This window comes from Anastrepha ludens, chromosome 2, assembly GCF_028408465.1.
Source record: "Anastrepha ludens isolate Willacy chromosome 2, idAnaLude1.1, whole genome shotgun sequence".
Lineage (NCBI taxonomy): Eukaryota > Metazoa > Arthropoda > Insecta > Diptera > Tephritidae > Anastrepha > Anastrepha ludens.
Genome location: NC_071498.1, coordinates 123082520 through 123094691, shown reverse-complemented (window position 1 = coordinate 123094691; position 12172 = coordinate 123082520). Strand labels below are relative to the sequence as shown.

Here is a 12172-nt window from a genome sequence, read left to right as displayed (position 1 = left end):
TTCATCAGCCACACACCTCATAGAAGAGCACCCAACTTAAAAGCACTTGCACTGCGTTGTACACCAGCAGCGTATTCTTCAGCTCAAATGGCTTGCGGTCGCGCATGTATCGTGGACCCGCATACAAACAGAAGTACAAATAGCCAGCCAATATCATGAAAAGTGGTCCAGGTGCATTTGAGAGGAACCAACTCTTTGTGCGCATATCCTCATGTTCCACCAGGAAGTTCACCATACGATCGACAATTGTATTTGTGTCATTCATTCGCACAGCAGACATTTTGAAAATTTTGTAATTATTTCGCTAGTTTGGATGAAAGGAATTTTGATAAGGCAACTCGCGGAAATATCTGAAAGTATAAATGAAAAAGGCGTAAGTTATTGTAATAACACAATTCAACAAATTTAACAAAACTGTTACGCTAATAAAATGCAAACGTTAGTAATTATGAAAGAGCATGTCTCCAGCATAACCTTTGCTGAAGCTGAAAGTCGATGACACACCAATATCGACCGTTAAAAACTCCAGCAGTTTGCTCTTTTTCTCGGCGCATAGAACTGCAATTGCCACTAAGATTCAAAACCGCAACAAGGTTCTCAAATCACTAGCCGTCAGCATTTGGGGCAAAGCCAAAGAAATCTTGCTGTCGACATTTTAGGCAATTGGTTAGTAGGTTCTAAATTATGATGCACTCGTCTGGTACTAGTCATTCGCAGTAGACAACGTTTAAGACCTGACAAAATACTTTCATTAGGGCAGCCTTCTGTATTGCCGCAGAAATTACCCCTGCAGGGACTTACTAGAGCCTGAGCCACCTCCCTCGCCTGATTGAGAAGGCATCCCTTCGATTACGCCCTCCGGTGAGATCCAAGATCAAATACGACTGCAATTACTGGAACGGGCAGTGTGAAGACAGACATTGATCGACATTCATCGGGAGACTCTCACCACCTTCCTAAGCTCTAGAACCCCGAATGTCGCCATCAGAGTCCAGCCACCACCCATTGCAGACGAGTTTCTTCAGCTGTCTCGTGAGACCCGCAAATTTTGGTTCAGTTACGGCATGTGAAGGTACTACGCACGATACTAACTACCTAATCCACTATGCCTTATCAAACTCACTCACCTAACACCCCTCTCCCTCTGGACGAAACCTGTCGCAACAGCACGTTTCGCGGGCCTACCGTTCAATGAGTTAGACGATGACGATCAGTGACTACACCGCACTGTCAGGGTCTAGTGAACTGCTACCACAACAACAGCAGTAAAATCCGGACTAGGATTTTTTTCGTTTGTAATTTTGGGTGAAACTGCCAATAGTTTATGAAAAATATTACATATGAGTTTTTCGTATTCGGTCACCCACAAAAAAATGTCTTTGTTTAAGTTTCTTTGGAATAATTTGACTGTCTTTTTGACTGCCCTTTTTAAGATACTTTCATTTTAAGTGTTTGAAGAAATGCTAAAAAATGCCTATTTGGGGAGGAAGTAGAAGATTTAAATGTACCACAAAAAATGTCTTGTGAAATTTTACTCTAGTCTGAGGACAAAAATTATATTTGAAGTCGTTTTATATCGGTTGTATTTTTAAGAGTTTGAGAACTTAATTCATATTAAAAAACAGAAATATTTTTTTAGCTAATTTTTTTTATTGTAATCTGGTAGATAATTTCATGGTATTTATTTTTTCAATATGATATCCGACATACATATGTATGTCCGCCGCGGCTATGAGTTACATGGTTCATTCGATAAGTTCAATTTTTGACTACTTTTTTTAACAAATCTGGAGGTATGGCGTCAAAGGTGGCTTGAATGTTGCAATAAATCGATTGCTATGTTGCAAGTTGTGCTGTCTTATTGGAACCAAATGTTGTCGATGTTTAGCTGATAAATTTTTGGAAACAAACAATCTGTCAACATGGCTCGATAGCGCTCGAAAGATATAAGAGCGATGATACCGCCAGTGCACTATGAACATCGCGAACAGATTTCTTTTTGTTTTCAAAGTAAATATCCACAATTTGCAATCGTTGTTTTGGCGTTAAACAATTCATGATTACTTGTCAAACCTTACCGAACAGAAATGTCAACACAATTTATCATTCTTAGCTGTCGCACCATAGTTATCAATATCATGCAGCTAACAAAACTTCTGATATGTACCTAATATAATATTTTTCATAAACTATTCGCACTTTCACCCAAAATTAAGAAAAACATTCAGACCCGTTGGCCTAGTACTGCCTTCGGCAAAGTTGATCCTGAAGATATCCTCTTGCATAATTATATGTATATCAGTGTTTGTTCTTGTTGAGTAACCAGTATTTGTTAGTGTAAATAGCTCTAATATGTTTATTTGATGTGAAAAATAACTAAATGGAAAGTGTAATTTGTGTAAATTCATAAGTAAATATTTGATTGTGAAATATATATTCACAGTTAGCGTACTTAGAACTTTATTAGGTAAATACAGTCAATTACAAAAGTAAATATACACTTTTCATTTGAAATCGCTATTCAGTTAATTTACAGTTACTTTAGAATTTGCTTCCCGTCGAGTCTCTTCCCTTTGGCAAGTCTTTTGGATAAATTTTTACATGTTTGTATGTATTAACTATCTAATAAAAGTATGCTTTTTAAATGTAATTGCTGTATAAGCAGCAAACAACTGATTAAAGGGTTGATAGAGAGATAACGCGAAACACGTGTCAAGTTATTATATAATTAAGTGTTGATACTTAAAATTAAAATAATCTCAATATAGGATTAATTGGTCTGATGGAATGATGGCAAATGTGTGTGTGTGTATGTACATATGTATGCATATATTAAATTGTTCACGTTTATCATATAAACAGATGTGACTTGAAACTATTTTTCTTGTGTGCTTCACCGAGGGTTATTGTGGAAATCTTGAATTGCTGAATATTTAATTACAAATTATGTATAATCACACTGGCCCCAACAAATTACAGTCGCGGCTACATATAAATACGCGTATAGTTATTCTCTAATTGGAAATCCCAACTCGATTTGTGTATTAAAAAGTTTGACAGCTATCAGATGAGTTTTTTATTCTACGAGTATTCACTATAAGAAGTGGCCAAAGGAACCCCCCAACCAGACTAACTATTTCAAGAATGACCAGCTCAACGGTCATACATTTTTAGAGAATATCTACTGCTGCTTCTGGATTTCTATATACAAGGTGGCGCAAAATAATTTTTTTATTTAGTAAAAATTATTATTTTTTTTTATTATTTGTATAATAAAATAAATATTCTACAAAAATATTCCACCAAACGGCTCGCAGCACTGACGACAGAGGCCTTCGACTGTTTAATAAATTTTTTTTTTTTTAAGTTATTCAAAAACAAAATTGGATGATTCATTTTGCGCCACATTGGATGAATGTATAATATTCCGATTTTTTTTTTGTAAAATTAATTTTCAACCGGATGTCAATAAAATCAAAGATATGAGCAGAAGCTCAGCGATCCTGAGCAGAAAAACGAAAAGAAAAAAAATTCCGGCAGAAACAAAAAACTTTAAAAACTTCGATGTATGCTGTTGCTTCTGATTTCTATATTCCAAGTGTCACAAAATAATTTTTTTTATTTAGTGAAAATTATTATTAATTATATTTTTTTTTAATTACTTGTACAATAAATTAAAAATTTTCTACAAAAACAATACTTAAATTATTACGTTTTTTTTTATTTAGTAAAAAAGTTATGCAAAAGCAAAATATCATGATTAATTTTGCGCCACCTTGTATGTACTTATATGTATAAAAATAAATTTTACTTAGTAATTTTCAACCAGATGTCAGTAAATTGAAAGATATATGCAGCAGCTTAGCGATCCTTAGCAGAAAAACGTAAAGAAGAAAATTATAAAACTTTAAGAACTTCAATGCCAATTTATAAAATCGGCCGACTTGAAAAATGTTTGCAGCATTGCAGCGAAGGTGTTAAGCTTCTTGTAATTACATTGCTGGGGCTCACTTGTTTAGTAGCATCTCTGGTACTCCGACCACTGCGACCAGCATTCACTTGTACCAGAGGTGATGGCTTAAGGCTACATTGCCACGGATAAATTATATGCTTAACTACACTTTCAGATTTGCTGTTTTATTTAAATCGAGCCACTATTCAATAGCATGCCTCGCGAGAAAGAATAAGTTTCAAAACTCAATATTTTTCAATCTTTAATTTTTCTTCGTGTATAAAAAATGTAAGTGTAATGTAATCTTCATACGAAATGTTGTTGCTGAGTAGAAATATTGCAAAGTCGTCAAAAATCAAGTTTTGTTTCATGCAAAGCATCAACATTTGAGTGAAATGAAAAGAAAACAAAAAAATGTAATTCAAAATTAAATGTTATTAATATATATTTTTATTTTTTTATTATGGTATGTTGCTGATTTGGCGCATTTTTGAAATATTGGCATTAAATATAGCCAAGCGCACTTGTGCTCAAGGGTATTCTAATTTTGAAACAACACAGATCAAAAGAAGGCCACAAACTCAATTCTCATGTACGGCAGCGAAGTGAGGGAGTTGTGCTAAACTGCGAAGCCAAGCGTAAAGCACTGGAGGATGTGCAAGGAACAATAGTTGCCTCAGCCTACCGCACTGTCTCTGGCGCTGGAGTCTTTGCGATCAGCGGGTGATATCCGTCAACCTCATGGCTCGGAAATGATCGGCAGACGGACGGCGAAACTCATTCCATCAAAGGTCAATGGGTCCAAAAGGAACTACTACCACGAAGTAAATTACTACGGATACTTCCGAAGATACCTATACCGCACGGGTAATGTAAACGATCCCAAGTGCATGTACTGCGAGGCGCCGAGCGATGACGCTGAACACACGTTTTCTAGTTGTGACGGATGGTTCACGGAAAGAGATGCTCTGAGGAAGCAGATTGGCGGCATCATGCCGAGCAACATATTCAGCAAATTGCTCGAATGCGAGGACAGTTAAGGAACACAGTAAAGAGATGTATCGAGAACGTACTACAGTCAACGCGAAGCCGCACTGATAGAGATACAAGAAGACGAGCCTATAGCATGAAAGCTGGCTTCAAGTACGGTGGACCCAGACGTGGGTGAATAGAATTGGTCCTTTATGGATGCCGTTCTGAGCCCTCCCGAAGTGATGCAGAAAGAAGTCACGGGAAGGGTGTCTTCCCAGAAGGAGAGGTCACACCACTCGACGCAGTCGGCAACAGTCGCTTTAAGTGCGAAGGCATTTTGAACCCTTTCTCAAATAAACAGTATTATAATGGGCTGGTAGCAGTAGCGGTGGGATCAGGCACAAAGCGGGCATTAGACCTACAAACTCATTGATGAGTAGTTAGGAAGAAAACACGGAGACACCGACTATCACTTTCACAGTTGCTCAGCGGGTGTGACTAATTTCGGAAAAACCTGCACCGTTTTAAGCTGGCAGACAGGCCTTTCTGACGAATACTGACGAAAGCGCAGAGCACGTGATTTTTTATTGCAAATGCATCAGAGAGGAACGAGCTATTCTCGAACAAGCCCTGGGCCAGCAACCTCCCAAGAGATATGTACGCAACCAGCAGTAAGTAAACGGCAGCCAAAATGTTCGTAGCTAAAATCATGGCCCGACTCCGCCATATTGATCGGCAACTCAAAGCGGTGCAGCAACAGTTACAACAGCTGCAGCAGTGAAGGTGGACGATTTCCAACGAACCGACGACAACCACAGACTTTTGAGTAAAACACTCACTACAATATCGCACAGAAAACAAGGCGGTAGTGGGTTAATATAACATTATTGCAACTTTTCCGATGCCTCCTTTAGTTTCGAGCCACCTATAAACACAGTGGGAGTAAATGGGACTACCGACAGCGTATAGCCTTCATATGCCTGCAGGATGCCTCCAGGTACCTGGACGCGTGTACCTGTTGTGTCTTCGGGCATGAACGCGGCTCTACCCAGATGCTATACTTTTGTGTTCCCAGGATAGAATTTAGCTGAGGTGGGAGGATTGTTGAAGTACTAGTGTCATTTGTGTTATGGCACTTTTGAGATATTTTTGGCATTTTGATTTAAGCCTCCTTCACAAAAAGAAAAAAACACAAGCAATGGATGGCGTAAACTCAAAATAAAGACTTCCATCACTCAAAATCATTTTTTTAATTAGTAAAAAAAAGTTATTGAAAAAGAAAATTGGATGATTAATTTTGCGCCACCTTCTGTATATGTATATATATATAATTGGCGCTTGCACCCGTTTTGGGTGTTTGGCCGAATTCCTCCTCTCATTTGTGGCGTGCATTTTGATGTTATTCCACAAATGGAGGGACCTGCAGTTTCAAGCCTACTCCGAGCGGTGAATAGTTCTTTATGAAAAGCATTTTCATACAGATTGCAACGGCCTGCCGAGGAGTGACCGCTATTAAAAAAAAGTTCTATCATTTTGGTGTTTCATGCATAGAGATTCGAACCTACGCACTTCCGAATAGTAGTCACGTACCAACCCGCCTTGCATATCTCTTATAAATAAACCAAAATTACTCAAATTTGATGAAAAACATCAGCTAAAACAAAAATATGACGCAAGTAAAATTTTGAGAAATATACAGTGCCGCGCCCTTTTTGTTTTATAGTACACGTATGGTTTCCCGCCTCATTTAGATAAGACATAAACCGTTCGTCGGTTGTCACAAGTTATATCTCTCATTGTCTATGCGTTTGTTTGATGCCAAAAACTAACAGCCAGCCCAAATGAAATTTTATTAAAATGTGCGCGGGTAAATAAATTCGATTCAGACTCACCTTGTTTTCAAATGAAATTTTTTCTTGGTGCTTGTGCATTCAATTGCTCACTTATTTTAAATATTTTTTATCACCATTGCATTACCACTTTAGATATGCGCTGTACATACCTAAGCCTAAACAAGATTTTGTATATTCACATTACTTAATAAATATTAGTTAGTTGAAACGAATATCGAATTAAAGAAAGAACTTTTAAAGTTGCATAATCCGCACTTCTTTCCTCTTCAAAACCACGTGAAGACTGATCGCACGCATTTAAGAGCAGTCGCACACTATTAGCTAACGTAGTATATTTCAAATGTTTTTATCCCCCAAAAAAACATATTGCTCAAATAATAATAAAAAAATGCTCACAAGAAGATCAAAAGCTGGCTCCAATAGTCCGCTTGGCCGCTATCGTCTCGTATGCAAATACGCACCGTGAAAAAGTTAACTCACCGCGGACTCAAATTAAGCAGACAAACATAATTTACTAAACATTTATGAATATGGAAAACAAAAGCGACATAAAAGGTCGAAGAACAGAAAAAAATCAGCAGAAATAAAAAAGGCGATACTTCTCAATATGTTGAAACTGTAAACTGGGACAATGTCACACAAACGCAACCGAAAGTTGAAGAAGATAAAATACGATTATAAAATCTGAAAAATCGAAAATAGACAATAATACATATAAGATGTGCATATGTATGTACATACATACATATATCCGCATGTAAAACCTTTTTCGTTCAAAGAAAAAAAAGTCATTTTAATATAGAAAACTACGCACAAACACACATTCAATGAAGTCAAGCACAATCAATATTTGTTTAGCGTGAAATTAAAAATTACTCAAAAAACCTTAACGATAATCAAAAATTATACGCACGAGTATATTTCATTTTTGCCATAATAAATGCAATGTTTGCAAAAATTGCAGATCAAAACAAAATTCGGTTCTCTGTATAGTTCATTCGTCACCCAGTGGCCGTACCAGCGCGAAAAACAACAATATAAGTAACAACAACAGCGTTGACAACAGCAATAGCAAAAGCAGCAGCAGTAGCAGCGGTTCACTGCTAAAAGTGCCAACTTGCAATTTTTGTTTTTCGTTAATTTAGCCCAACCAAATTTACACAAAGGCGCGCTGTAATGTGAGTGGTGCAAAGCGAAAAAGCGCAATTCATCATGGCCCACGTGCAAACGCCTGAACTGCTACAACACTTTTTTAGCTCCAACCACTTGTCATCCCAGTCTGCTGAATATGCAGCGCTACGTTTTGGGTGATTAAAGCAGTCACACAAAAAGCATTCTGCTGGCCGACTACAGCAGCGCAAAGTACCATAAGCTAAAGCCAAAGTTGCGGAGAAAAAAGTTTGTTGGTCTTTTTGCCCTGCATGCAATCATACCATATACCGTTCGTCCGATGGCACTGAAATGCCGATTGCCTATTGCCGTGTTATTGGTTGCATGCCCGCGAAGGTTCAATTTGTTCAGATCAGCTTATAGATAGCGCTTGGGTCTGATACAATTTAGTTTTGAATAACTCTTTTACTAAATAAACAAATAAAAAATTATTTTGACTAATGGAAATCTTTATTTTGACGTTTACGTGCTCCATTGCTAGTTTGCTGCTTGTAGACTGCATTTGTATATCTCACAATTGTCAAATATGATTGATGTACGATGCCATTTGCAAAATTTATAAATCTTCCGATAGGGTGATTTATTTTGTGCCAATAGTATCTTGAATTATTAGAGATTCTTCATCCGATTTTGCTATTTGTTTTTTTTTTTGCAATATGTTAGAGTTTTTGTCAAATAAACATCAGTTTCGGGTACTACTTATTTCCTTCTTTAATTTTTTTCTAATCAACACAATTGATGAAATTAAATCGAGCCTGCGAAAAAACAGTGCTCATTGCTATTCCAGACACGACTAAATTATTTTAAAATGAATTATTCTTTTATATGAGGAGACTCATCCACATGTTGCGGCGCCTCTCGAAATTTATGTAGAAACACAGAGTTGGAAAGTCCTACCTCACTCACCATATTCACCAGCCATAACCTTATAATCTGTCGGTGTAGCACTTTACGTCATATGAAGATATGAATAATTAGGGTCCATTCGCGGTTAGCTTCAACTCAAATTCGAACTCTTCCGACGTGGTAAATAGAAGTTATTACAAAGACGGGTAAGATTAGTGGCTAATAATGGACAATAGTTGAAAAACGGTGGTAACTTTTATTGTACACCTATTATTTTAAAAGTTTATCTTTATAAAACTGTAAGTGCCCTCATTTCAGGAAAAAAATAAAAAAGCTACATGAGAAAAATATTTTATAAAAAAATGCCTATTTAGAGGCGCTATTATTCATCTATTTGCTTCATTTCGTGTTAGCAGAAATATTTTGCTTCAAATAGAAGCGTATCTTCTTCTACAATTGTATGGGGCTTGGCATACTTTGGCTATTTTGCATACAATCACTGTTAGAACTAAAGGACAAACACACCAGAGAACATAGCGAAAAGGCACTTGCAATACTTAGACCAAACAAAGAGTTCAACCTACAAGTATAAGCACTTAAAATAAGGAATGCGGATTGGAGATATCTCAATGATTTTCAAAGGCCTGCTTATGCTAAATGCCAATAAATTCGGAAGCGTGTCTAAAATGTGCAGCCTCTGCAATCTTAACGAAGAAGAAAATGTGAAGCATTTTATTGGAATATGTCCTGTACTCGTTGAGTCTTAAAATATTTATTTAGAAAAATCAGAATTCACAGAAAAAGAAATCATAAGCGCATTAAATGGAGCGGCTCAGTATCCAGTTTTCTCGTTCTTTCTTGACAAATCGGCTCCCTTAACAACACACTGGTTTGCCAGCTCTAGAAATTTTGAGTAAAAGTGGAGGAAAAGTAAAATTTGTAGAAAAAACATTTCAACAACAACTCGCTAAAGAGTTTTCATCGGTATGTTCAGGTCTATGGTAGTATAACATGAAATACAAACCGCTTAAGTCAGGACATGATAGAGTAATTGAGGCAATCCGAGAACGATGAGTGGAGAATTTATAAAGCTTTATTTCTTATGATGTGGTGGTTTAGACGGCATTCAAGTTTTGCAAAGAGCTATCATTTTCCAAAGAGTTACTGTAGGGAGAATAATTGGATAGTCCCAACGCGATCGATAACATTTCAGACCTCATTATAAAAAAGTTGGGATTGACGGAACTTGTTTCCAATGAGCCCACCTTCCCATGGATGGATGAAGTGTCCAGAGGAGGCTTAGCAAAGCACAGTACCAGCATGAAAAAGTTCCACATAAAACTGTAGGTCTTTCCATTTATGAAATAACATCAAGACGCGCGCTACAAATAAGAGGAGGATCTCAGCCAAACACCTAACATAATTGTACGTGCCAAATATGCATTTATTTTTAACAAAAAAGTTTCATATTGGCAAAACTTCGCATTTCGCGATCGGTTTTAAATTTAAAAATTAATAGACAAAATAAAATCTTGGATTAAGTGAAATAATAATTAATTACTTTCAAATATAAATTAAAATTAATTTTTTTAAACCGTTCGCAGCTTCTTTCCATTTAAGTAAGAAAATACTTTTTTGATACCATTTTTACCAAAAAGGATTTAATATTTTCCACTTTCCACCTTCTTAAATACGACCGTTTGTAAGGGAGTGTCAAAAAACGAATGTCACTAGTGAGCAAACCTTTAATAATTAAATCATAGAAAAAACGATTGGATTGAAAAAATTGGATAAAAATTTTAAATTTGAGCCATAGAAATTATTTGATAGGTAAGAGTTTATTTATTTATATTATAAACAAAGTCAATTGAAAAAGTTTTTTGAATGTCTGAAAAATAAATATATGCTACTACTACTACTACTATTGGGTTTGGCAAAAAACAGAGCCAACATGTATGGGGGTTATTCCATAAAACAAAACTATCTGCCGTTCAAAGTACACAACGTCAGGACACGCACACCACAATTTCGGGAAGAAGCAGGAGCTTGGTCAAACAACCCACAAAGAAGGATGTATGCGCTCATAACGGAAGTCAGAAAATTTAAGGGAGAGAGCATGCTTTTGCCATATATACCAAAAATTCTAGCAGATATGCCATGACCTTTAGAAGTATTAAGGCATAGGGATAATATATAAGTACAAGCTTGGGGACTAAATTTTTTGCTCACATGGACAGTTGTCGAATAAAACAGAAATGTGTAATATAATAAAATAAAATTATAAAAAAAAATAAAAAATAAATACTGCTAAAGTGTCACAACTTGAAAAAGCAAAATATTTAGAAAAGCGGCTTCAAAGTTTTTAATGTGCTAAATATGCCTCTCTAAGTAGAAGTTAATATGTACTTATATATTTTCATCTCATAAAATACTGTTACTAGATATCACTATGAATTTTTTGCTCAACAGAAAAGAAGACCTTGTGGTCATTTCCGCACACTTATCTAAAATAATTTTTTATTTGATTATGACACTATTTAAGTAAATGAGCGATATGTACATATATTTAGTTATTATTAATCAAACACACAGCCATAAGTTATTCTACAGTGTTTGAGCTTAACTCTAAAAGATTAAAAATAACATTAAAAAATAGAGGTGAAGGGTATTAGTTAGCACTACATAAATTTGCGTGTATTTATGTACATATAAGTCGACTACTTTGTTGCAAATTTATACTATTACCACTGCGGTTGGGTGTTGCAATAATTGTGATCGATGTCAAGTGTCCATGCGTCGTTTGCTCCGCGCTCCTTTAACAGCTGAACTAAAGAAGGCAAATGGAAGACTATTCGAATTTCGTTGTTAGTATTCGATTGTTCGGTTCATTGTTCAAATGTTGGAATTTGGTGAATTTTTGTAGATATGTAATACTTTGTGAAAATCGCCATATAATTTGAGGAAAACCATAGCGCTTGCCACAAAGTGAAGGCTTGTAGTTTTTGATCATCAAATTTAAGTTTAAAAAATTACTGAATGCTTAGATATTTGGTAAATCGCAAATCCGAGCAGATATCACAATTTCTTTTTATTGTATAAATACTGAGGGTAAGTGTGAATTGGAAATTGACGGCCGCCGAATGGGTTGGTACGTGACTACCATTCAAACACTAAAATGAAGAAAACGTTTTTTTCTAGTAGCGGTTCCTCGACAGGCAATGGTACACTTCCGAGTGTATTTCTGCCATGAAAAAGCTTCTTATAAAAATATCTGCCGTTCGGAGTCGGATTGAAACTCTAGGTCCCTTCATTTGTAAAACAACATCAAGACGTCCAACCAAGCCTGTTAACTAATGTTTACAATGAAGCATACTTTAAT

The 12172-nt window shown here is 36.1% G+C and overlaps 1 protein-coding gene across 1 annotated transcript in view; it reads right to left on the bottom strand.

The window, feature by feature from the left end:
* Positions 1 to 12172, bottom strand: part of LOC128855250 (elongation of very long chain fatty acids protein AAEL008004) — a 61365-nt gene that overhangs the window by 3519 nt on the left and 45674 nt on the right. Inside the window, exon 2 of the mRNA XM_054089981.1 lies at positions 17 to 350. Coding sequence (XP_053945956.1) covers positions 17 to 280 — 264 coding nt within the window. The 5' untranslated portion in view covers positions 281 to 350. The remainder of the gene's footprint in view (positions 1 to 16; positions 351 to 12172) is intronic.